This window comes from Erigeron canadensis, chromosome 1 (genome assembly GCF_010389155.1).
Source record: "Erigeron canadensis isolate Cc75 chromosome 1, C_canadensis_v1, whole genome shotgun sequence".
NCBI classification, from domain to species: domain Eukaryota; kingdom Viridiplantae; phylum Streptophyta; class Magnoliopsida; order Asterales; family Asteraceae; genus Erigeron; species Erigeron canadensis.
The window spans coordinates 49,475,116-49,501,642 of record NC_057761.1 but is presented as its reverse complement, the minus strand read 5'-3'; the positions used below and the strand labels follow the sequence as shown (position 1 = coordinate 49,501,642).

General features: G+C 34.3%; 5 protein-coding genes across 5 annotated transcripts; 3 read left to right on the top strand and 2 right to left on the bottom strand.

The window, feature by feature from the left end:
- Window positions 1–788: 788 nt before the first annotated feature.
- Window positions 789–1,973, bottom strand: LOC122585877. Its single transcript, XM_043757988.1, has 3 exons — window positions 1,707–1,973; window positions 1,426–1,616; window positions 789–1,301 (listed from the first exon to the last, which is right to left on the bottom strand). Exons 1-3 carry the CDS (start codon window positions 1,800–1,802, stop codon window positions 977–979), a joined length of 612 nt encoding a protein of 203 aa, XP_043613923.1. The 5' UTR covers window positions 1,803–1,973; the 3' UTR covers window positions 789–976.
- Window positions 1,974–6,304: 4,331 nt separating this feature from the next.
- LOC122586138 (subtilisin-like protease SBT1.5) lies at window positions 6,305–8,855 on the top strand. Its single transcript, XM_043758244.1, has one exon. The coding sequence runs from the start codon at window positions 6,305–6,307 to the stop codon at window positions 8,678–8,680; it is 2,376 nt and encodes a 791-aa protein (XP_043614179.1). The 3' UTR covers window positions 8,681–8,855.
- Window positions 8,856–11,243: 2,388 nt separating this feature from the next.
- On the top strand, window positions 11,244–13,322 carry LOC122597561 (subtilisin-like protease). Its single transcript, XM_043770140.1, has one exon. The coding sequence runs from the start codon at window positions 11,316–11,318 to the stop codon at window positions 13,320–13,322; it is 2,007 nt and encodes a 668-aa protein (XP_043626075.1). The 5' UTR covers window positions 11,244–11,315.
- A 3,818-nt stretch (window positions 13,323–17,140) lies between these two features.
- Window positions 17,141–18,159, top strand: LOC122585386 (expansin-A7-like). The gene is made up of 3 exons (XM_043757520.1): window positions 17,141–17,267; window positions 17,461–17,770; window positions 17,847–18,159. Exons 1-3 carry the CDS (start codon window positions 17,141–17,143, stop codon window positions 18,157–18,159), a joined length of 750 nt encoding a protein of 249 aa, XP_043613455.1.
- Window positions 18,160–18,341: 182 nt separating this feature from the next.
- LOC122585356 (butanoate--CoA ligase AAE1-like) lies at window positions 18,342–25,402 on the bottom strand. The gene is made up of 5 exons (XM_043757484.1): window positions 25,313–25,402; window positions 25,040–25,092; window positions 24,438–24,830; window positions 20,906–21,425; window positions 18,342–19,370 (listed from the first exon to the last, which is right to left on the bottom strand). Exons 2-5 carry the CDS (start codon window positions 25,088–25,090, stop codon window positions 18,466–18,468), a joined length of 1,869 nt encoding a protein of 622 aa, XP_043613419.1. The 5' UTR covers window positions 25,091–25,092; window positions 25,313–25,402; the 3' UTR covers window positions 18,342–18,465.
- Between the last annotated feature and the right edge of the window lie 1,125 nt (window positions 25,403–26,527).

The window sequence follows — 26,527 nt, the reverse complement described above, 5'->3', positions numbered from 1 at the left end:
TAATAGCTAAACCGCGTATAAACAAGCTCTTCTTTTGATGTGTTAATTTATTGCCAACTATTTTATGATAATATTTATTTTAACGAATTTAATTAGATCAATTGAATAGATTTATAAGTGCGCGCCTATACTCCAAAATTACAGTTTAGCTGGTAACTGATGACCATGTTAATTATTTACTGTATTTTTTTACTTTAAAAAATTTTAAAATTTTTATGATTTATAATGAGGAAGGTTAAGCAGGTTAAACCCGTAAGATACACGATACATAACTTTAACTGACGTTAAAAATGTACTCGTATATACATATGATTTATCATTCATCGAAGAAATTAACTAATTAAGTATGTCTAGCAATATAATGCATTTATATTTTACGACTAATTACGTATGAAATATGTCTGTCATCTGTAGGTTTATAAGTCAAATTTTTGTAGTAGTAGTTTTAATTTTTGGATATGAATGTGTGATTATAAGGTGTTCAATTACTCACCTTTAAAAATGTTTGATCAAACATTGGATTGGTATTGTAAAGAATCAAATAATTTAATTAAGAAAACATAAAATGAAAATTATAAGAATACGCGGTTTGCAACGGTGATACAATATCCGTTTAACTCTTTACTACAGTGTATTACGTATATAATTAAGCACAAATTTTACTACTAATTAAGTTGCAAATAATCATCTTAAGCTTAATTGCTTTAGTTAAATCTTGTGTTGATCAAGTAATTATGTCTTATATGTCTACCATGTTTGGACTTAGATTAGTGAAAATGATAAAACTATAACTCAATCGAAAATTCAAACTTATAGGGAACTCAAATATACAAATTAATAACATATACGATTCGACAATATGACGAATTGAAGATTGAAATAAAAAACAACACGTACAACAAAAAAACAAACAAGAAATTATAAATGTATAATTCCCTTGTTTGAACCATGCATTCGATCATGTTCTCCATTTTAATTAATGTTGTTGTGGAGGGTATTGTTGAGGAGGATATTGTTGAGGAGGAGGGAATGGGACTGGATTTTTCTCCGGGTCAACATTCATAGCACCCATGGGGTACGCAACCGGGTTGTTTGTGGTGGTTTGTGGCGGCGGCGTTAAGGTTATATAAGCAGCAATCCCGAAAACTGCACTCAAAAGAGCTAAAATAGCTCCTGCTGCAAAGATTCCGGGCTTCACAACATAACAGAAGATATAACCATATGTATTAACCTGTCCACCTTGTCTATTATTTAGTCCTGCGGCCGTAAACAATAGCGCCACTCCCACAACTGAAGCTACCCTGAAAATTTTGACATTATATAATACATTAGTGATGAAATAAACTGTAATGATTAGAATAATTAATCGTACTGTACTAATAATTAAAAACAGGATCGAAATTAATGTGGTACATACGTACGTACCATGATAATACGAAAAGAAGTTTGGAAATAGGGGTGGAGTTAGGATCAGAACGACAACAACCAGATCCACCAAACGAAACACTTATGTAAATTCGTGTAATGATTGTGAACACAGCCGATACGATTCCAAGTGCAAGAGCCGGACTGCTTGGATAAACACACACATCGAACACGATATAAACTTCAGAAGCCTGCGCGCATGAATACATTATGATACACATTATATATGCATGTACATGGTCATTATATTGCATGTATTTTGGATTTTGATTATTAATTACCTTAACCTTGGTGGCCTCGGCTGCAAAACCTGTTGCTGCAGCTATAATTCCAAGGATCGCCGCAACTGCACAGTATCCCACTACTTTGCTCTCCATTTTAATTTATATATATGAACGGTGTATGTCGTAAATATATATATACTATGGATTGAGCTGTATATGAAGAATGAAGCTGGCCTGTGATGAAGATTACTGATGCATTATGATAGTAAAGTATATATAGACCGAAGGTTTAAGCTATACACCATGCCAACTGATACCATCCAAGTAAGCCGTAGACTTTGATTTAAAATTTTGGCAATATATGTATGTCAACTTGGAAGCAAAATTCAACGTTTACTTTGGTATGTTGATGTACTTGGTCAACCATTTCCTATAAATAACATGGAATTAATTCCATATACTACTCTATATGAGAATATCTTGTCATTCTTACGAGGTATTTATTTATATTCTTAATAATTATATAAAGTTGTTGGTCATAAGTTTATATACCAAACCCAATCTTTATATTCTTTATATATATATATATATATATGTTTTTTGCAAAATTAATATTAATCTTTATATATAATAAAGAAGGATTATTTTTTAGATGTATTTTTAGAAATATTATTATGTGTTAAAAGCACATAATTTTTAAAAATATTTTTATTTTATTTATGATGTCATATTTAAAAAAAAAAATTTTCTCTCATTTTTGTATATCATTAAGCTTTCAACCGCACATAATACTTATTTAAATTTTTAATCTTTTATTTGAAACAAAGAATTTTTTTTAATTCTTTTATATAATATTATGAAATGCCCTTTTATTAACGTAATAGGTATTTTTATTACCCGGGTTGATTAGCTAGTATATCATATATATATATATATATATTACTAGAAATCAGTGAAAATCGAACCTAAAGCCTACTTAGAATTATTTACCGATCAACAAATTATAACCATATCCTAGCTAGCTACAATTATTCCAAAAAAAAAAAAAGTAAATTAATTATAGAAAGAAGATTAATTAGTTAGATGAATTAAACATGATTTTTTTCCAAGTGTAAATGCAATCCAGATACGCTATACACGTATGCCAAATTGCCAAAACGTTCTCCGTTTCTCAACCTTGAGAGAGTCGTGTGACTTGTAACTTGTATGCCAAATTGCCAAAATATCTGTTACACCAATAAATTTAAGAGATATATATTTTTTTTGTTATAAATTATTGTCGACATCATAATATATTCTTCATTTATATCAAACTTTAGCTCCCATTTAAAATCTGTAAATTCTACATCCGAAGAGAAAATTGTACTACAAATAATATTGCATTTATCCACATTTTTAGTTAGCGTGAACAAATTTAAAAATTTTCTACGCTTTTATGTGTGAAAATATGAAGAGTTAAAAGTGTGCAGAATTTAATTCACACAACTTTTGTTTTTCATCTTTTGGCCAGAATTCATTTTCACCAACATTATATAAGACTAAAATCTGTTCATTAAACAATCAACGTACTCAAAACACATGAAGATATATTATATATATAATTTTGCAAAATAAAATTAACGCCTATACATACAACTCTCATAAATGACTCGTTTCCGATTGATGTAACATAATTGAAAACTATGTTACTACTTATCGACTACATATTACAACGTAACTCTTGAATTTAACTTTCTAATCTATATAGTGTGTATTAATCTTTACGGTAAGTTTTGTTATTATACATATTCAACTTTGTTTATTTTTAATTACTACTGGATTTTGTTATTGTAGGGTGAATATATAGAACGACTTATACTTTTTTAAAAAAAAAGGTTAAGTCACTAGATGACTAATGTACTTTTGCTTATTTACATGGTTGACCATTAAACTGAATTATCAATATATGTTACCAACATATTTTTCTAAATTTTACATGGTTGATTAATTAGTGACCTAATGACCTATAATAACAGGTTATATGTTTAATCTATTTAATTAAATTAGATTTAATTTCAAAAATCATCATCATCATACTACACATATACTTACATATACATATAAATTTATCTATTCATAATCATTTTCCCATCCTCTAAATCAAGAGAGATCTTACATATACATATATACTTACCCATCGCAACAACCATAGTCAGATCTCCCCATCAGTCCATCACCGTCGCACCACCACCACCACTTCGCCAATTTCAACTTGATTCATGGTCGGATCTGGTAATATCTGGATTTTATTGTGTTTTTCAATTGATTTGAATAAGTAATAGGATCTGGTGATATTCCGATTTGGATGTTTGATATTGGATATGTCGGGTCTTATTTGGTTGAATCATCAACCGTGAACCTTGTGACTTTGGCGATGTCAAGTTCTAATTACTTCAACAACCCATCTTTACCATGGCATATTCTATGATTAATAATTTAATAGGATCTGGTAGTTCATCACTCAATTGACTGAACTTTGTGATAAGCTGAAAAATAAAGTATCACTTTTTGAGAAACATTTTGTTATTGACTGACTTTTCATATTATCTTTTTGACTATAATTGTTGAATGTGTCAAAAAGATATATTGGTTAGAAAATGATAGTATTTGTTTACAACTTGGTGTCCTGTCGTATTTGTTATTTTCAAGTTATCAAATGGGAGAAGATCGAACAATCATTGTTGTTGTATTTAGTTTGGAATTAACTAGTGGTTGAAGAAAAAGATTTTTGGGTTTGTGTTCTTTAGTTCTTCTGCAGGTTGAAGAAAAAGGATGAGATGAGAGAAATCTGGAGATGATGTAGATGATCATGGTGATGATGATATTTTTTTAATATAATTAAATAGAAAAAGCATTTAACTTGTTAACAAGTCACCGATTGGTGAACCATGTAAAATTTAAAAAAGTATATGGGTGATATATATTAATAATTTAGTTCAATGGACAACCATGTAAATGAGTAAAAGTACATTGATCATTTAGTAACTAAACCCAAAAAAAAAAAATTTACTACTGGATTTTGTTATCGTAGGGTTTCTTTTAATAATACTAGCACGTTACCCGCACAATGCGGCGGTAATCGTGGCGGCGACGATGTGGTGGTAGATGGGACTATTTGTGGTAGATGAGACGTCGATTGATGTAGATTATTAATGGAGATATTTTAAAAAATAAAGAATTGATAGTATAACGTAATCATTAATGTTAAGGGGTAGTGTAAGTAAAAATATTTTAGTGCTAAGTAAAAATATTACATATCTTAAGGGTGGTAGATGAAAATATTACATGGAAGAGTATTTTAGACATTTTCCCCCATGTAACTTTCAACATGGGGGTATTTTTTTTAATAAATAGTATAGATAATTAGATAACCTGGTACATCATGAATAAAATAAGAAATGAATACATAAATATTCCTAAAGTTAGAAGTTAGAATATACATGCATCATGCATGTTTCTTCTAGCTCTAACTTACCCAAAAGTGAAGAATCAATCTTAAGTTACCATAACAATAGACGTCAAAGTTTTTGAAATTAGAGTATGCCGACTTCTGACTTAAAATTTTGTGCTTGCAATGAATACATCGTCCAAACGGTCTCCAAATATGGAACTAAAGTTAGCACCGTTTCAACTACAATCCTTTCCCACCTAGGATTGTGATACACAACCTAATAATTAATAGTAATCATAACCAGCTGTTTTAGCTACAAAGGATTGGTATATGGTAGAGGATAAGATCGAAAGGTTTTAGTTTAAATCCTAGTATAAATAAAATGTTTACAGGAATGGAGACACATATAAGTACCTAGCATGAGTTTTCTCTAAAATAGAAATTAGGTTTATGAAGAAGCATGCTACTGAATTTAATTTTTCGTTCAAAAAGATTTGAAAGATTTTAAATTAATAATAATACAATAATTAAAGAACCCACATGTAAGTAGTGTCAGGGGCGTAATCAAGTATGCCCGGGATACACGTTAACCACATGATATATCTATATATATTTTTTCGAGTGTGAATTTCATCTGGGTCTAAGAGAAACATGAATTGGTTTGTGAACATGGTAGTATCCTGATATATTCTCAAGAGATAAGAGATATGATGATCTAAAGTGTGAATCTCGATATAAGTAACATTTTAGGGTGCTAGAGAATGGTTTGATAAGTAACATCTCAGGTGCTAGTTAAGTTCAAATAACGCGAGTAACCAAAATCTCGGCCCGACTCATCAATAATAAAAGAAAAGAAAAAACACCCAAAAACATATATATACCCAAAGAATGTATGAAAAGGAAACAAGAATTCCATGCATACCTTGAATCATCTTTCATCACTTTTGCGGCAAATTTTGGACCTTTTCTACTAATCTGAGCAAAAGCATCGGTCATGGTTAACTCATTTTTGACAAAGTGACAACATAAGTGTGTATAGCATCTTATCTCATATTCATACTAAAAATAGAAAGACAACATTGCCTTCTGGCATCAAATTTGTTGACTACCTTCACATGTTGTATGTGTTTCTAAACTTACTTCATGCTTTAAATGATGATACTTTCATAATAAATGGACATACATAACTTCAATAATTAATATTCAACCATCTTACTATATCACAATGGGTCGGTTTTGGCTATTAATTTTCACAATTCTCTGTTTTTTAGTTGCAAATTCGGTGCAAATTGATGATACTAAAACTTTTATTGTCAAGATCCAAAATCACTTGAAACCATCTGTTTTCACTGATGTAGAACACTGGTATAGTGCAACTCTTGGGAATTTAAATTCAAGAAAGTCGAATTTAGAAAAAGTAAAGAGTCTACAAGGTGATGAAAAGTCGAATCAAGAGTTCCTTCATGTTTATAAAACCGTTTTCCATGGTTTTTCAGCCAGATTGACTCCTCAAGAAGCTCAAGAACTTGAAGCACAACCAGGTGTCGTGGCTGTTTTACCTGATGAAATTCGTCGGCTTCATACAACTCGGTCAGTTGAGTTTTTGGGGTTGGTTGATAACGAAAGTAATCAAATCTTGAAAGAGTCTGACTATGGGTCTAATGTCATTATTGGCATTTTGGACACTGGCATCGCCCCTGAATCACCAAGCTTCCATGATCAAGATCTTGGTCCAATCCCTTCGGATTGGAAAGGAGAGTGCATGGAAGGTGAAAAGTTTACAAAAGATCTCTGCAACAAGAAATTAATTGGGGCGAGGTATTTTACTGCCGGGTATGAAGCAAGTATTGACATAACTAATAATGGCTCGAATCTTGTTAAATCTGCAAGAGACACTGATGGCCATGGCACCCACACAGCTTCGACTGCAGCTGGAAGAACCGTTCCCAATGCATCATTGTTCGGGTTTGCTAAAGGAACCGCTGCTGGGGTGGCACCAAAAGCTAGACTTGCGATGTATAAGATATGTTGGGGAGAAGAATGTAGGGAGTCTGACATACTAGCTGGAATAGATAAAGCGGTTGAAGATGGTGTCCATGTCATCTCGATTTCGGTTGGTGGCACTACCACTAGGCCTTATAACCTAGATCCTATAGCCATAGGATCTTTCGGTGCAATGAGTAAAGGTGTGTTTGTTTCGGCTTCAGCAGGTAATGGGGGTCCTGATATGATGTCAGTGACAAATGGAGCTCCATGGATCACAACAGTTGGTGCAAGCACAATCGACAGGAGGTTTCCTGCGGATTTAATATTAGAAGATGGGACGGTAATAACCGGGGCATCGGTTGCAAGCGGAGAGTGGAAAACTAATCCAGCAACCAAATCCTTTCCTCTCATTCATGGAAGGAATGCATCACAAGGTCAGATCACGAATTCTAAATCTGCCACTTGCATGCCTGAATCACTCGATAATGAACTAGTAAAAGGGAAGATTGTGATTTGTGACCGAGGTGGTAATGCAAGAGTCAAGAAAGGTGAAGTGGTCAAGAACGCTGGTGGCATAGGTGTAATAGTATCCAACGTGGCACCACAAGGCGAAGGACTTGTATCGGACTCATATACCATTCCTGGCATGTTGATAACGGAATCAGCAGGTAAAAAACTTAATAGTTATTTGAATTCTTCAAAAAATCCTGTGGCTAAATTGATTATCCGTGGAACTCAAACCGGGGTGAAGCCTGCACCAGTGGTTGCATCTTTCTCATCAAGGGGACCGAGTGCTGACTCGTTTTATGTACTCAAGCCTGACATAATAGCACCAGGTGTGGACATCTTAGCCGCATGGCCTGACGATGTGCCACCTAGTGAAACATCATCTGACTCTCGACGGACAAGATTTAATATATTATCTGGCACTTCCATGTCATGCCCTCATGTGTCTGGTTTTGCTGCCTTACTGAAAGGGGCTCACCCGGATTGGTCTCCAGCCATGATTAGATCAGCAATGATGACCACGGCCTATATGACAGACACAGAAGGGAAGCCGTTACTAGATGACCAGACATACAATGAATCCACCGTGTGGAGCACAGGTGCAGGTCATGTAGACCCTGCGAAAGCCGTTGATCCAGGATTAGTATATGATATCACAGTGGACGATTACCTGCACTTTCTATGTGCAATGAACTACTCAACCCAAGCATTCAAACGGTTTTCCCCCAAACCATTCAAGTGTAATAAGAAGCATAATAAGCCATGGAACATTAATTATCCCTCGATATCAATAGCATATGGTGAACCAAGAGGATTATCAGAGTCAGAGGTAGCAATCACAAGAACTGTGACTCATGTTGATGATGGTACATCAACCTACAAGGCAATCGTAACAAGCCCGAAAGGAGTCAATATAACCATCGAGCCAGAAACAATGCGTTTTACTGCAATTGGAGAAAAACAAAGCTATACGGTTAAAATAGCATCAGATAAGATAAAAAATGGCTCATGGGGAAGTATGGAGACACGGTTGGGTAAATTGACTTGGACTGATGGGAAGCATAATGTGGTTTCGCCAATCGTTGTTACGTGGCAACATTTGCTCTAGTATGTATTGCACTTCAAACTTGCTTATGTACGTACCTCAATGTCTCCAAGTGCAATAATGTTACTAAGATATATAATCATAAAGAATGTTTTAGATTCTAATTTGTGGTCTCATGAGTTTTACATTCTTGATACTGATAATATTATTATTAATCTATTATTGTATACATATAAACAAAGGAAAAAAACAGAATTTGTGAAGATATTCTTAATGAGTTACATTCTTAATACAGTATACTATCATGACTTACCATCTTTTTTCGTAAAACAATATATTTGACCGACTCTTGCCTGACTTGGATAAAAAGAAAAAAAAAAAACTCAAAAACAAATTTATTTTTGTTTCGCAAACAACTAACAACGAAACCCCAAGAAAATTGGTTTTGTTTAATTCCCTGCTAATTAATACGAGTATCTCTTTGTCTAGCAGGATGGAGAAATCGTCATCATCCATGGATAAACAGGCGGTGGCCAACCCAAACCCATTATCTGTTTTCTCAAATTATATACGACGGCTTATTAATCTCTTGCCTTGTTCTCTTAAAAATCCTCTTTGCTCGACTTTTAAGCCAAGAAAACCTAATCGTAATTGTTTCCCTCTCCCTGAATCTGCTAACTTAATCAGGGAAGACTATGTGCTTGCCGTTGTATCTGATGTACGGAACCAAACAATCTTGAACCTGGACGCCGTCCAGGAACTCTTGATGTTCTGGTTAGATATAGCTAAACAACAGGGCTCTGTATCGGAGGCAGAGTCTCTATTATTTGCTTATGGTGATAATAGTGTGGTCACTTTTAATAATTATGAACTAACAAATTGTGAAGTTCCGTGTATGAGGTTGCACGATTTATCTGCTTTGAGACGCAGTTTGGCTGTTCTCCTATCAGATGTTTATGGGGCGGTTCACGAATTGGGTTCGGGGCAGTCTATTTTTACACATTATGAGAATTCCGTGGCTTCGTTTTTGGTGGACATAAATTCCTCACTCCTAAGATTTGAGCGTGCTGCACTATCATCCACTAATTACTCTTATTCTTCATTATTGATGTACGACGATCAAGCTCCATGGCCTTTTTATTAAAAGAGACAAGCTACCGGTATTATATATCGGAACTTAAAGCAGGTGGATAGGTTTATATCCTTGGTGGTCACCAAACACGCTAAACCAGTAACTTCAACTCGGCAATGGGTACCTTATGCTGTTGGGGCCATTGGGGTTTCGGCATGGATGCTCTCAGAAACCGTCAATATGAATAAGCAAGTGATGGAAGTCAAACAAATGGGGCAATCAAGTAATTGTGATTTGGTGGACAAATCAACTTCTGATTCGCTAAACAGGTTGCTGTTGGGTTTCTGTAAGCAGACGGGTCAAAGTTGTCAAGAAGATGGATCTATCCAGGAAAGGTTTGGAATGGCAGTGCGTGGTTACGTTAAGCAACTCAACATGGGGACTCCTACCCGTTCAGATTTTCTTGCAATAAAGGACCTACACGATGAAATCGAGACGATAAAGCCTGACTTTTTTGATCACTACTGCCGCCAGATTGATGAGACAAAAGACAATGCTCTCATTGCTGCTTTACGAGCAAACTATCCCTCTGTTGGTGTGTTGCTTATGTCACTTGGATGGCTAGTATTCAATAAGCACTTCAGTAGTGCTAGTAGAACATTAGCTTTATGAAAAACAAGACTATTACTTCTGGAAGTTGAGGAAAGAATTAAGCAGCAGATGGAAATGCCCAACAATGATCGGTTTATAGATGGCATGTTTTGGTACACCTTGGACCGGATATATAGAACGGTGGAGAGACCGGCGAGGAAAACTGTTGAATGGACACAGGTCAGGCGGGACATAATTGCTCTAGGGGACCCAGAGATTTCGACTAAACACAAGATTGGCATCATATTAGATTTAAAAAATATGTATGATTGCTTGATGTTTCCCCGAACAAGTTATGCGGTGATTGGTGAAGTTTAAGTTTTTTACCTTTTTTTTTTTTGTTCTATTGAACTAAATTAAGGATTGTATTTGCTAATATTTTGTGATGTGATTAGGATTTTTTAAGTATTTTTCGATGCCACTTAAGCGAAAAAATTGAGTTGAGTAATATGTTCTTATAAGTTACGAAATCTTTGGTTATCATTATTGTAATTAGAAACATATTCTATATATGTGCACTTTTTAGGCATCTAACTTGTTTAAGTATTCTTCGATGCCACTTAAGTACGTTTATAATATAAATAGTGATCCCTATTCTTGTTTAAAGATGTTACTTCAACGGATAATACTATGTTTTCCCCTCAAGTTTTTGTATCTTAGCTATTTTTCTGGCATAGAAAATCCAGTATTTATATAGATAGAATATGGAAATGAAACTAACCAATATCTTCAATTTCATCCACAATCATGAAGAACATAAGATGTGATCAGGTTCCAGCATGGACAATGATTGTGTTAACTCTAACTTTCACTACCATTATCAACTTCTCGTCTGTGGTCTCTGTAGAAACCGAGACATACATTGTCCAAGTGAGCTCTCCCAGTGACCAGACCTTTGTTCAAACTGACGATCTTGAAACCTGGTACAGCACATTTTTGCCCACTACCGTTACAGACTTGGATGAGAAACCACAGATGGTTTATTCATACCGAAATGTACTTAAGGGATTTGCAGCAAAACTTAGTGTTGAGCAAGTGAAGGAAATGGAAAATAAAGAAGGGGTCATATCAGCTCGGCCTCAACGTGTGTTGTCTTTACATACAACTCATACTCCTAACTTCTTGGGGTTGCACCAGAATTTAGGCTTTTGGAGAGGGTCAAACTACGGGAAGGGGATCATTATTGGGGTTCTTGACACGGGGATAACTCCTACTCATCCTTCTTTTAATGATACAGGTGTGGACCCTCCACCGGCTAAATGGAAAGGCAAATGTGAAGTCTCAGGTTGTAATAACAAATTGATTGGTGTTAGGAACTTTATTAGCGGTAGTACTGGCTCCCCGCTTGATGAAGAGGGTCATGGGACGCACACCTCAAGTACTGCGGCTGGAAACTTTGTTGAAGGAGCTACCGCGTTAGGAAATGACAATGGTACTGCAGTCGGGATGGCTCCACTTGCACACTTGGCAATGTATAAAGTGTGTGATGATTCTGGTTGTGCCGAGAGTGATCTGTTAGCTGCTATGGATGCAGCTATTGAAGAAGGTGTAGACATGCTTTCTCTCTCGATTGGTGGAGTATCGTTTCCTTTTTATAGTGATTCAATCGCTTTAGGTGCCTTTGCTGCGATACAAAAAGGGATTTTTGTAAGCTGCTCAGCAGGAAACTCTGGGCCTTTTAGTGCTTCGTTATCCAATGAGGCTCCATGGATTCTCACAGTAGGTGCAAGTACAGTTGATAGACAGGTAAAGGCAACAGTAAAACTCGGGAATGGGGCTTTACTAGATGGACAATCGGTTTTCCAACCTAAAGATTTCCAAGGAGATCTTTTACCCTTCGTTTATCCAGGAATGAGTGGCGACGAGAATGCCAAGTATTGTTTTCCAGATTCATTCAACACCACCGATGTGAAAGGCAAGGTAGTACTTTGCCTCAGAGGTGGTGGTATTGGAAGGGTTGCGAAAGGGCAGGTGGTAAAAGATGCCGGTGGAGCTGCTATGATTATCACAAACGAAAAGATAGATGGCGCTAGTACAATAGCCGATACTCATGTACTTCCTGTGTCATATGTTGATTACAAAGATGGACTCACAATTATGGCATACTTGAATTCGACTCCATCACCCGTTGCTACCATTTTATTCCATGGAACTTTCATTGGAGATAAATCAGCTCCTCAAGTGACCTCTTTCTCTTCGAGAGGGCCTAGCCAAGAAAGTCCCGGAATCTTAAAACCTGACATTATTGGGCCTGGAGTGAGCATTCTTGCGGCATGGCCCGTGTCCATTGATAACACAACAACGTCTGCCCCATTTAATGTAGTTTCTGGTACTTCCATGTCTTGCCCTCATCTAACTGGGATTGCAGCATTGTTGAAAAGTGCACATCCCGATTGGTCGCCTGCTGCAATCAAGTCTGCAATCATGACCACCGCTGATTTGGTCAACCTCAACAATAAACCAATTGAGGACGAACGAGAGCATCCTGCCAGCCTTTTTGCAGTCGGTGCTGGCCATGTTAACCCGTCTAAAGCTGCTGATCCTGGGCTTGTTTATGACATCCAACCTGATGATTACATACCTTATTTGTGTGGATTGGGATACTCAGATGCACACGTCAAGGCCATAGTTCACAAGGAAGTCTCTTGCTCAAATATATCAGTCATAACCGAAGCACAACTCAACTATCCTTCATTTGCCATTGCATTAAAGAGTAACGAAACAAAAACATACACGAGGACCTTGACCAATGTTGGGGATGCTAATTCATCGTACGACGTCAGCATTACTACAGCACTGGGCATGGCTGTTATGGTGTCACCTTCTACGCTCACCTTCTCGGCGGTTAACCAAAAGTTGTCATACCTAGTGGCATTCGCTGCAGAGAGACCTAATCCAAAGATTAAATTTGCAGAAGGGGATTTGGTATGGAAATCTGCAAAGCACTCAGTCCGGAGCCCTGTCTCCATCAAATACGTTTAATTGATCAGGAATATATAGGGATGCAATTTCTACTTCAAATTTCTTTGGTACGACAACACTACAATAATAATAATTAGAGTCTAAAATTTCATATTAAGTACGAGTACTATAATACGAGTAGTTATTAGTAGTTTTTTTCTAAATATGAAAGAAGAGAGAAAAGGGCCAGAAAGAGACTAGGCCCGCCCAAATACTAGTTTCATAAAATGTAACTGCGCTCATTCCACACATTTTATTCACCATCTTATCAGTAATAAAGTAAATAATCTGCAAAACAACATGAAGAAGATTCATGTTTTGAATTGCATAACCATAACCAACTCTCAACAATGGCTATGGCCTTCTCCAACTGATTGGCAGACACATTTCGAGTCGATGCAGAGTCTTAATTATATCTCCCAAGGCCTCCACTGATCAACCAGGTTAATTAATCCGAGTTTATTGCTACTTTATTAATTAACTAATTATAACTTAGGGTTTAAGTCCTAAAAAGCCCAATTCTTTTTATTGACCTATATATATACATTAAACTTTCAAGATGTAACTTTTAACCGGATTCCAGTGAAATTCTCCGCAACTCTCTTTGTTTTTTTTTTACATGTTTTAACACCATTTTTACACCCTTTTCGGGAAAAAAAAAATGGTACAAACCAATGCTATAATCAAATTTACTCTTTTCTTTCATCTATATTTTAATTATCTCTTTTACCATCTTTAAGCTTCAAAATTGATGATTTCTATCGAAAAATGGTGAAAGAGAACGGCGGAGAAGGGTTATATAGATGATAAAAAGGATCATTACGGTTATCACGTAAGTTTGAACTAAAAAAAGGCGTGAAATGGTCAAAAAAACGTTGAAAAAAAGTTTGTTGGAGAAAAGTGGAGGATTGTTGCCCAAAATCCGAAGGTTGCCGGAAATTTAGTCAGATTCTGGTTAAAAGTGCCATACATTGTAGAAAATTTTAATGTGGATACGTCAATAAAAATTTACATGGTGCAACTGTGTCAAACTGAAAAGAAAATTGGCATTCCAGGCCTTAAATCCATTAACTTGTTGCTTTGAGATATTACTATGGATTTGAATTACTTTATTATAAATTCAGAATCATAAAGTCTTATTTCAGATTCCAAAAGGTTTAGATCGGCCCATATGCCCTTTGGACACCATGTGAACCAACCATAGGCAATGTTCATCTATCATTGGATATGTAGCATTCTATTTTATGGAGTTAGATCTAACCCAAGGACAAATTGCAATGTCCTTATATTTGAACTCGTGAGTGTGAGTGTATGACCTTAATTCCAAATTGATCCACCATAGAGTCCCCAACGAATTCTTGGTAAGGAAATGATGTTAGTGGACCCAAAGGCTACCAGCTGGATCATAAAGTCTATATTTGCCTTAGATTTAGCAGAAACACAGGTGATATGTTCCATAGCATACAAAGTAACACCCAATGTTGTCTTCCACGGGTTAAGGGTCTCAATGCCGTCTTCGACGTTGTATGGAGGAGGTTGAGATGTAGACAACCTTACGCCTACATAAGGTAGAAAGGTTGTTTCCAGGTTCTACCCAAGGTAGGAAAGGACCTCCGGCCTTCCGGGCATGAGGATCAAACCCTTGACCTCTGTCACCAGACGCAATGTCCCCAAGGGTGTAACGATACAATACAGTTCGTGAGCTACCCAAAATCGACTCGTAACTTATTCGAAAGTGACTCGGTTTGAGTCGAGTCGAGCTTGAGCCTGGCACTGTATCAGATCAACTCGGCTCATTTACTCCTCTAGCTCCAATCACTTGATCCGGTTGGTTTATGTTCCATAGCCTATGCAAGCAAAAAGTGCAGAGATTAATAAGACCCATATGGACGAGTCATCATAACCCACACTGCTTTCGAAGATGATATGTTCCATCGGCGGTGTGGCATTACCAAAACATCAGCGACCCCCCCCCCCCCCCCCCCCCCCCCAAAAAAAAAAAAAGAAAAAAAGAAAAAGAAAAGAAATTTAAAAAAAAAAAGGAAATTTTTTCGTTGATCATGGTTTGACTTTCTGTGAAGGAAACCTTCTGTTGTGAAATTCTAGCAGTGGTGATCTTGCACCTTTTGGAGGTAAAATGTTTGTAGTTGCTTATACATTCTCTTTTGAGTTTCTGCTTTTGTACATTGTTATTTTAGTGCGATGATTTCATATGTTTATCTATTGCTTTGGTTCTGATAGGGTATATATCATTCATGTTGATCAGCTTCCAAAACCATTTAGTTTCATCTTCACCTGGTTCGCTGATCTGCCCTTAATACTGTGGTTATCCTTCTTATTTACCAGTCTCTTAGTGAAAGACTTTTTGATATTGAAGGTAGGATTTATTTTTTGTGAACTTTAGCTCAGATAATTAGGCGTGCTATGGAAATAACTTCTTTACTCAAATTTGGTAAATTTTCAGACTTGTGCTCAAACTTGAACTCAAATATGTTCTGTTAAACTCGAGCTCCATGCTCGTTTAGTTGTTTGAAGTTTTATTATCTTGATTACTTATGTTAGAGCTCAAGTTCGAATAAGCCCACTTATATTTATAACTTATTTTAGAGTTCAATCTATGATGGAAGTGGACTGTAACTTATTTAGTTATTCAAGGGAAGAATATGAGCTAGTGAATTAAGTTACCATATTGATCAACTAATAAAATGCTCACCACTTCAGGGGATTTGCCCAAATTGTGGTACAGAGAACAACTCATTCTTTGGAACTATACTGTCAATTTCCAGTGGGGGTACCACCAACAGTGTAAAATGCGCAAAGTAAGTTTTTGACTTAATTATTAGTTTGTTACATTACTAATCGATCTCGCTGTAAATTTGCTGCATGAAAAGTTTTCTTATTGCAGTAATCGCCGTTGTTATGTACTCGTAATTGTTTTTCCAGCTGCAAAACTGCACAATGTTTGATCAAAGTTCCCGCTTGATAATGCTAGCAGAATGAATGAAGCTTGACTTGAAAAGAGGTGCCTCATAAAACTGTTTTCTAAATATTTATAATAGCATCTTAAATAACCAATGTATCATAGCTATTGATTTGGTCTAAAGTTCTAATTTTATCACCAGCGCTAAGTATATTAGGCATGAGAATGAACATTATAAACTTATATCCAATGATGTATGAAGTCAAGTATTGCAATCTTATAAGAAGGATGTCATGAATGCATGACACTCTGTGACTTAGATCAAAGTGTTCAAGACGAGATGCATATGGCCATATGGGTATGCAACTGTAAATGTTTCTAGGTGCTTATTACACATGAAAGAACATATATATCTTTTGTTTTTCATTAATTAGGCATATGTCATATGTGTCTACATGTGTACAATCTGCAACGATAGACCATGTATGTAACAGTATGTTCATATGTATACACAATTTGGATACGACATATTAATCCTAAATTTAGACATGTTAAACATTATAGAAAAAAAAAACACGACAGCTTATAAACTATTGTAAAAGACAAAGTCGGTTGGGGATAATGTTAATAATTTAATAACAAAAAACCTGCCTGCACGTTCCAAATTATTGACTGCATGGTACAATTCTCACATTTGACATTTTCTCACGAAGATAAAGTAGACAATTTTGAAGACTCTTCGTGAGGGTCACAACACCAGTGTTTTTAGTTAACTATTCTCCTATAAATGTGTCTTATATCAAAATGGATATACCACGTACAGCAATTTTACACACACTTTCTTAGTTCGACCGCCAACTCAATGGCTAAACTTCATGATCCTTTATCGGAACTTTGTGTTTTCGTTATAAGCATGGCAATGATCTTCTCTCGTTTGGGTTCTGTAACCGCAGCTGCATATAATGCACCGGCAGTTTATAGGCCGAGCCCATGGACCCTAGCACATGCCACATTTTATGGAGACGAGTCAGCTGCTTCAACCATGGGTACAAATTGCATATATGATCATCTCTATTTGCTCAAATATATATATACAAATATACATACAATATCGATTCAGTACTTATTATGCATGGCCCTGTTTTATCTATGTCATGTTACTTGATACGAGTAGCTAGTTTATAATGGGACTTAATTAATGCTAAATGCTTGACTCACTTTTTTAGAAATTTTGTATAGGTGGTGCTTGTGGATACGGAAACCTGGTCACTAACGGGTATGGAACAGATACGGCAGCATTGAGCTCTACCATCTTTAGCAATGGATACGCTTGTGGGCAATGTTATCAGATTCGGTGTGTCCAATCTCCATGGTGTTCCAAAGGTATAGCAACAATAACAGCTACAAACCTTTGCCCGCCCAACTGGTCTGAGGACTCAAACAACGGTGGATGGTGCAACCCCCCACGAACCCATTTTGACATGGCTAAGCCCGCTTTCATGCAAATCGCACAATGGAAGGCTGGCATTGTCCCAGTCATGTATCGTAGGTAGATATCTATTTATACTCTTACACAGTATATATGCAAGTTTATATTATGTTTCTAACAGATGTTATCGTTTTAGGGTGCCTTGTGTTAGGAAGGGTGGGATCAGGTTCTCGTTTCAAGGAAATGGATACTGGCTATTGGTGTATGTGATGAATGTTGGTGGTGCTGGTGATATTAGCCAAATGTGGGTCAAAGGGACCAAGACTGCATGGATCAGCATGAGCCACAACTGGGGAGCCTCGTACCAAGCCTTTGCGACTCTTAAAGGTCAAGCCCTCTCTTTCAAGATAATCTCCTACACAACCAAACAGACCATTGTAGCTAACAATGTCGCACCGGCTAACTGGAACTTAGGATTGACTTATCAGGCAACTACTAATTTTCACTAATGTAACTTGTATAGCTTTTAATTAAGCACCCCGTCGAATTCAAAACAAGTGTTTTAATGCTCGGAAGTTGCTCATTTTTCATCAACTGTAATTTATTTTTAAACTTTTATGAGTTGCTGGTTTGTTTCGGTATTTGATAGCTAGAACCAATCAATCTGAAATATATTCATGTATTTACAGATAGAAATACAATTAACTTGCAGAAAATACTTGCACAACTAGAATTGCAACTAATGATTACCATCTGTCTAGTAACATACATAGCCAAATCCAATTGCATACAGATTGAAATACTTGCACAATTTATTAAACTTTCTGATGACTCAAACTTCCCATGAGTTTCGCCTTCTCCCTCAACACAAACTTTTGTAACTTGCCAGTCGAGTTTCTTGGCAAATCGTCAAAAACAACAGTACGAGGCGCCATATAATGTGGCATTCTATCTCGACAATGCTGAATAATTTCTTGACCCTCAACACGAAAACCATCTTTCAACTTCACAAATGCACAAGGAGTTTGACCCCAATGATCATCGGGTCGTGCTACCACAGCAACCTCTAGAACAGCCGGATGACTATAAATCACAGTTTCAACCTCAATCGTGCATATATTCTCTCCACCAGATATTACAATGTCTTTACACCGGTCCTTCACTTCTATATACCCGTCTGGATGCCTGACCGCAAGATCACCACTTCTAAACCAACCTCCAACGAAAGCCTCTTCGGTAGCTTTCAAATCCTTATAGTATCCACTCATGACCGTATTACCCCTAAACATAACCTCTCCCATCGACTTCCCATCGCATTTTACGCTCTCCATTGTGATTGAATCTTTTACATCAACTTCTTGCATCGCAAAGTTTTTCACTCCTTGTCGTGATTTAATCTTCATTTGTTCTTCACGGGACAAACGATCCCACTCGGGTTTCCACAAACATGAAGTTGCTAAACCGGTTGTTTCAGTGAGACCGTAACCATGAGAAACATGGAATCCTAACTCCTCTATCTTTGAAAGAATCGTCGGGGGTGGAGGTGCACCGGCTGTCAAGATCTTGACCTTGTGTGGAAGCGGTTTTCGGTGGTTGAGCGGAGAATTCACGATCATGTTCAACACAGTTGGAGCCCCGTCCATATGTGTGACATTATGAAGTACTATGTTGTCGAATATTTCCTTGGGATCACAACGTCGTAAGCAAATGTTAGTTCCACCTGATCAATATTATAGTAATTTGTTATTAATGTATAATTCAAGATAGGGTTAAAAACCATATAAAAGTAACTTTTTTACAATGATTTTCCTATTAAAGGAAACCTATTTAGTTTTCGTCTATTTAAAGGATCTCAATTCTAAAACTTTCGTAATAAAAGGAACGTCGTTAGTTTTAACACCAGCTCTCCATTAAAGTGTCACATCACCATTGTCAAGTCATCAAAATTGTTTGTGGCCTTTGACTTTGACTGAATATACATATGTATGTATTTTTGTGTATAAAAGTATATTACGAATGTGTTTTTGTATTTTTAAAATACATACATATGTATTTTTGTGTATGAAAGTATATTATGAATGTGTTTTTTGTGCTTTTTAAAATACATATATATATATATATATATATGTTTTTGTGTATGAAAGGAAATTTTGAGCGAAAATTTCACAATTTGAATGTGTTTAAAAACAAATATATATGTATTTTCAGTCAAAGTCAAAGGTCACGTAAGCAATTTTGATAACGTGACAGTGGTAACGTGGCACTTAACGAAAGATTGGCGTTAAAAACTAACAGCATTCCCTTTATTACGGAATTTTTAAAAATGAAATTCTTAAAATAGACGAAAACTAAATAGGTTTCCTTTAATAGGAAATTTGTTTGAAAATTTTACCTTTTTATAGATTTTTCCATTTAAGATATGATAAAAATTTAGAAAAACGATGGTATATATGTTTATGAAGCGTGTATAGCTAGTTCCACCTGATCAATATTATAGTAAGTTGTTAATGTATAATTCAAGATAGGGTTAAAAACCATATAAAAGTAACTTTTTCACACAGATTTCCTATTAAAAAAAACCTATTTAGTTTTCGTCTATTTAAAGGATTTCAGTTCTAAAAATTTCGTAATAAAAGGAACGTCGTTAGTTTTAACACCAGCTTTCCATTAAAGTGTCACGTCATCAAAATTGCTTATGTGGCTTTTGACTGAAAATACATACATATGTATTTTTGTGTATGAAAGTATATTACGAATGTGTTTTTGTGTTTTTAAAATACATATATATATATTTTTGTGTATGAAAGTATATTATGAATGTGTTTTTTGTGTTTTTAAAATACATATATATGTGTTTTTGTGTATAAAAGGAAATTTTGAGCAAAAATTTCACAATTTGAATGTGTTTTTGTGTATAAAAACAAATATATATGTATTTTCAGTCAAAGTCAAAGGTCACGTAAGCAATTTTGATAACGTGGCACTTAACGGAAGATTGGCGTTAAAAACTAACGGCGTTCCCTTTATTACGGAATTTTTAAAAATGAGATTCTTTAAATAGACGAAAACTAAATAGGTTTCCTTTAATAGGAAATTTGTGTAAAATTTTTATTTTTTATAGATTTTTCCATTTAAGATATGATAAAAATTTAGGAAAACGATGGTATATATGTTTATGAAGCGTGTATAGCTAGTTAGATATCTTTATTTACTATAGTGTATAGAGTATATATAAAATATAAAAAATTTTAGTACCAACAATGGCGACGCCCCACGAGAAGCACCATCCGTTGCAATGAAACATAGGCAGCGTCCAAAGATACGTAGGCGTCTCTTGCATAGCATGCATGGCCACCGAGGCTAAGGCACTCAAATATGTAGCTCGATGGCTAAAAACAACCCCTTTTGGCCTTGATGTTGTCCCGGATGTATAATTTAGACTTATGGACTCACATTCGTCGTTAGATCGAATTATCGAGAAATTGGTCTCACCACTTTCCACGAGACTCTCGTATTCGCATGTAGAATCGTGTTCAGATATTATGACAAGAAGAGGAGGTTTAGAGTGTGTTTCCTTAACAAGAGTGACAGCTTCTTGAGCCATTTCCAATAATTTGTAGTCGACAAATAGGATTTTTGCTTCGGAGTGTTTGAGAAGGGTGGAAATCATATTTGGGTCCAGACGTGTGTTGAGGGCACAAATTATGGCCCCCGACATGGGAACCGCGAATTGAAGTTCTAACATTGCCGGGACATTTGGTGCTAGCGTTGCCACCTATACATAGTACATATATAGTAAACAATAAAGTTAAATTCAGAAAACTTAATAAGTTTGTGTACTTTGAAAGTTATATTTTGAACATATAGCAATATATCTTTTGGCCCATCTTGAAAGTACTATATTTTGAAAGCACTGATGCAGTCATATCAGTGGCCCATTATAGACTTTGGATTCTTTACATATCATATATCATATATGTACTTTGTATGAGATTTTTTTATGATTATATTTCTCTAACACATTTAAGTAGTAATCTACAACAATATATGCATCATATAGTTATATTCTGTGCATAAAAATTTATATATTTATTGTAGATTGCTAAATTCTCTTGTAAAAATAGCACTTCCCTTTTTTATCTTTTGACCTATCTTAATTCGATGAGTTCATCAATGATCCGATGTTTATTTGTTATTACGAGCATAATTTCCGCGCGTTACAGCGGCTACAATGTGATGACAATACAAAATGGAGGCAGTAGTGGAGAGCGAGGGATGCGGTGGAGGAGGGCGACGACAGAGGGTGATAGAAAGTCGATGAGAGTGTTTAATGATTAGAGTGAATGAGGAAAGGAGGGTATATAAGGGTATTATGTTTAAGTAGGGGTATTTTGGGAAGAAAAAAAGTGTTGAATTAAGAGATTCGATACTCTTTATAAGGGAGTATAGAAATACTGTATAACTATTATTGTTATTAATAATGTATGTTTTAGAATTTTATTGTTTTTACTTTTTTTTTTTTATTTGGTCCATCTTAAAAGAACTTTTTGGTATTGGTTAGTGGCTAACATTAAAAAAAAAAAAAGTTAGATTATTTCTGTATTATCTCTAATTTAATTAGTGAGCAGTGGGGTAGGTAATAGTGTATGTAATTAATTAATGAGATTATACCCTATGGATGTAACTAATTATTACAAAATGTCTATGTTATGTAAAAATCTCGTAAAATGTCAATGTAATGTAATTAACTTTTAAATCCTGGTTATTTGATGTAACTGGGTATTTGTGGTAATCATATAATCTGTCACGTTTAAGTTTTTGAATATTAGTCAAGTACATCTAATAATCGGGATTTATAAGTTCATCACATGACATATATAGACATTTTACAAGATCTTTACATAACATAGACATTATATTTAATTACATCCATAGGTAATAGTTCTATAATTAATTAATTAATGGTCACCATAATCATTTCGATCTCAGCTGTTAATACCCCAACCAAACACACCCTAACAATTATTTATGAAAACAAGTGGAAAAAAAATAATCATATATATATATATATTAAAACAATAGTTATCTGAGCTTTTTGAACCATCTTCCTTACTTTAAAGTTATTCTTAAATATTGATACATAGGATCACATAAGATAAATCCTATGTGGCATCTCCATATCTTTTTAACATATATACCAAATAAAATAAAAATAAAAATCCTCCCATATTTATCAAAATCAATTATATACGTATGAAAAAAAAATTATATATAATCCAATCAAATTATAAATATACATTTTCAAATCCCGTATAAAAAATATAATATTTAAGAAGCCATTTACATCATAAAATCTTTTATAAATGGTAGCACTTTGTTTGAAGAAAGAATAGAAATCTCTATTCCTTCTTCAAACACCCGAAGCAACCAAAAATTAAAAGAAACTAAATATTTTAACTACAGGGGATAAAATAAGTACTATACATGCCATTGCTAAAATTCAAATTGATGTATGAGGCATGCAACATCTTTTTTCTAACTAAATATCGAATCCCCCGAGTCACCTGTACACAACTTCTATATATTGATTTTAGCATGGACTCATCTTTTAGTAAATACATATCCATAACATCAAATTTTTAACCTAAACACAAGCACTACTATATTTAGTTAAAAAAATCACAACCACAATATAATATCAGTTGATTTATTAAAGCTTAATATATATGCTTTAAAGTAACAAATATTATAGTGACATGATGGCCTTATCTAAAAGGTTTTAACATTGTGAAGAACTTGCTTAAAACTGATAACTTATCATCAAGAACTACAACTCAAACGCATAAATAAATAATGTCACCACTTAAACTTTAGAATTTTACCAAAGTATATAAAGTAGAAAAACAACTTATTAATAATTGTTGAGGTATACACCATAAACCTTTAAATAACTTAATTCAGCTATATATATAAACAGTCGCACATTGTGCGGGTAAAGGACCTGGTATATATATATATCTATATATTTATTAAAACAATAGGAATTCTAACCTTTTAAAGCCCTCCTCAATATAAAGTTATTTTTAAAATTTGCCACATAGGTTTTTATCCTATGTGTCATTATCACATTTTTTTGACAATATTTATCCATTAAATGTTAAATAAAAAAGATATTTATATACAAACTTAAGAAACCAAATCCCTTATATTTAAGAAACAAATCCCATATGCAAAAAAGAAAACTAAAATCGTATAAACTTAAATATGAGTTTAAATTTTCTCTATATATTTTTTTCTCTGTAAAGGCAATATTCTTTATCTAACTTTTTTGATTTTGGATTTATTTAATCAAATCGTATATTATCAAAATCGTTTCATTATAGGAACTTTAATATTTATAACTAGATAATGATATCACAATTTGATTAATTGAAGTTACGGGTTATGCGGGTTCATTTCTTTCATGGGTAGCAATTGTTTTAATAAAAACATGGGTTGTAATTACAATTATTTCTGATCAAATACGATATTTAGAGCAAATATGTAACCACAAGATACAGTCAATCTCATTTAAACTAATTTTCACTATCCAAGTAGCACAACACCATTAGATTTTCTAAATATGTTCAACTAAGGTTTTTTTTTTTTTTGGTATTTAAATGTTGAACATTATATATATTATTGATTTCAATGTCAATATTAAAACTTTTAAAAAATAAATTTAATATCCGCACATCGCGCGGGTAACCAACCTTGTATATATATATATATAAGTAAAAATACTTACAACATCGCCACGAGAAACTCCGAGGCGGTTAAGAGCAGATGCAAGCTTAACACAACGAAGATGTGTTTGTTGCCATGTGTACTTGATGGAGCCGTAGATAATGGATGTCCTGTCCTTATAAACATCGGCTGCTCGTTCCAAGAAGCTAATGGGTGATAAAGGAACATAATTAGCCGAACAACGAACCACACCCTCCAACGATCGCCATGTTTTCTCATTATCGTGATGCAATTTCTCCCAGCTACTACTGGCTTCGGCCAATTGGCGGGGCAAGGTACTCTCACATCGAACCTTGCTAGACCGGTTTGCGGTAGTAGTGGTCAATGAACCTGGCTTCTGGATTAATCTTGTATTTGAGTTTTTGAAAATCTTGTTCACTGTGATGTGGGTAAACTGCTAATTAAAAAGTTATGAGCAACACATTAATTAATTGATTAAACAACTTTTTGATACATAGATTCATGTATTTATGGTTTAAATTAGCAAATTGCTTTTAACAGTACATGATAACACACACATGCATGTATAACGTAATTGAAACCATAATTACAAAAAGTAATTAATTGCATTAGGTAAAGTCTTGAAAAAGTTAAGTATAATACCTTATTATTATGTAAGCATAGGCCGTTGTAGTCTATTAAAGCAAGATCCATACCTGCAACATTATTAAGCATAATTAAATCACGTTAATCAACAATAATCAAAGTGTCTTTAGCTAAGCAGAGTATAACTCATCAAGCAACAAATTGTTGGTACATTCTAGTCTCCTTAACAAACCGTTAATAAGTGTGAGATGTGCATGTGTAAAGATTTGTCCTACATACAAAGAAATTAAAACGTATTTAAGTTGACATTATATAAAAATCCATTCTTACCTTATAATTGTAATCTTTAGCAACATATGAAACTTTGATGTATTAAATTTTCTGTTGCCTTTGAAAAAAAAAAGTTTTTCTATTGAGATACTTGCCTAAAACTAAAATGTGCTATCTTTATGTGACATAATAGTTTACACGCGTAACTTAGTTCCCTTGGCAATCAGAGAACAAATATTGTCCGTATTTATAAGCAAATGATGAAACGTTCCAAGTACACCAATGTGGACTCATGATGTAGTATTTCGAGAAGGTAATTAACGAAAAAATCGACCCCTACACCCCATACCCTTGCCGCCATATATTTAATTTTTGGAAATAGTCATATTCATTTTATTAAAATGTACAGAAGTATTGTGTATTAAATAATGTAACTATCTTATAAAATATTCATTAAAATATATTAAATGGTTGTGTACTATCAGAACCGGCTCTATTATATATATAGATTAGGCATGGGCCTAAGACTCCAAAATACAAAGGCCTTTATTTTTATATTTTGGGTTTAATGTTTTAGATTTTAGACTTTTATATCATATGTTATTATTACTATATAAGGGTAACAAATATGCCCAAGAAAACAAATAGGCAAATAAGCTTCATGGCTCATGAGTGACCTTTAGAAAAAAAGACATCACACAAATGAAGTTCAAGGAAAAAACGGGGGGAAAAAACTAACTACATAGAAATCGAAAAATCCAAGATTTTTACTTTGATTTCCAACAACGAGTTAGTAATTATATCTTAATTCTATGAAATACTTTCTCCTAAAAATGGTACAAAGTTTTGCTTCTTTGCGGGTTTTTTTTCCACATAACAGCTTAGTATTTAAGAGAAACTACTTTTTTTCTAATTTTTGTGTTTACTTTAATATGTATGTTAATCAACAAGGCCCCCAAAATTAATCTCGCTTAAGGCCTTCAAAAAGCTTAAGCCGGCAGTGTGTACTAGATATTAGACCCGTGTCAAATATACGGGTTTCAAAAAAATATTTATACGTTAAAATGTAAATATATATTTAAAAAAGAATTGAGATATTAAAATAATTATTCTAATTATAGTCCGATTACAGTTATTAATAACACTAATATTACATTAGTTTGATTATAATTTGGTATATTTTATTATTAGATAGACATTATGCAATAAAGAATTAATTATATTTAAATTGGGTTAACGTTTAAATTAGTGATAGAAAACCAAAAAGTGTAAATT

Bases quoted from the DNA above. Each gene is read 5' to 3' on its own strand.
- LOC122585356 (XM_043757484.1), bottom strand. From the start codon at position 25,090: ATGGATCTTGCTTTAATAGACTACAACGGCCTATGCTTACATAATAAT. The intron at 21,426-24,437 runs GTAAGTATTTTT...TACTATGTATAG, and splicing joins GAGTTTCTCGTGGCGATGTT to GTGGCAACGCTAGCACCAAA. The intron at 19,371-20,905 runs GTACTAAAATTT...AATATTGATCAG, and splicing joins GTGGGGCGTCGCCATTGTTG to GTGGAACTAACATTTGCTTA.
- LOC122586138 (XM_043758244.1), top strand. From the start codon at position 6,305: ATGGGTCGGTTTTGGCTATTAATTTTCACAATTCTCTGTTTTTTAGTT.
- LOC122585877 (XM_043757988.1), bottom strand. From the start codon at position 1,802: ATGGAGAGCAAAGTAGTGGGATACTGTGCAGTTGCGGCGATCCTTGGA. The intron at 1,617-1,706 runs GTAATTAATAAT...TCATGCGCGCAG, and splicing joins CCGAGGCCACCAAGGTTAAG to GCTTCTGAAGTTTATATCGT. The intron at 1,302-1,425 runs GTACGTACGTAT...CAAAATTTTCAG, and splicing joins CTTCTTTTCGTATTATCATG to GGTAGCTTCAGTTGTGGGAG.
- LOC122597561 (XM_043770140.1), top strand. From the start codon at position 11,316: ATGGTTTATTCATACCGAAATGTACTTAAGGGATTTGCAGCAAAACTT.
- LOC122585386 (XM_043757520.1), top strand. From the start codon at position 17,141: ATGATCTTCTCTCGTTTGGGTTCTGTAACCGCAGCTGCATATAATGCA. The intron at 17,268-17,460 runs GTACAAATTGCA...AATTTTGTATAG, and splicing joins GTCAGCTGCTTCAACCATGG to GTGGTGCTTGTGGATACGGA. The intron at 17,771-17,846 runs GTAGATATCTAT...TTATCGTTTTAG, and splicing joins GTCCCAGTCATGTATCGTAG to GGTGCCTTGTGTTAGGAAGG.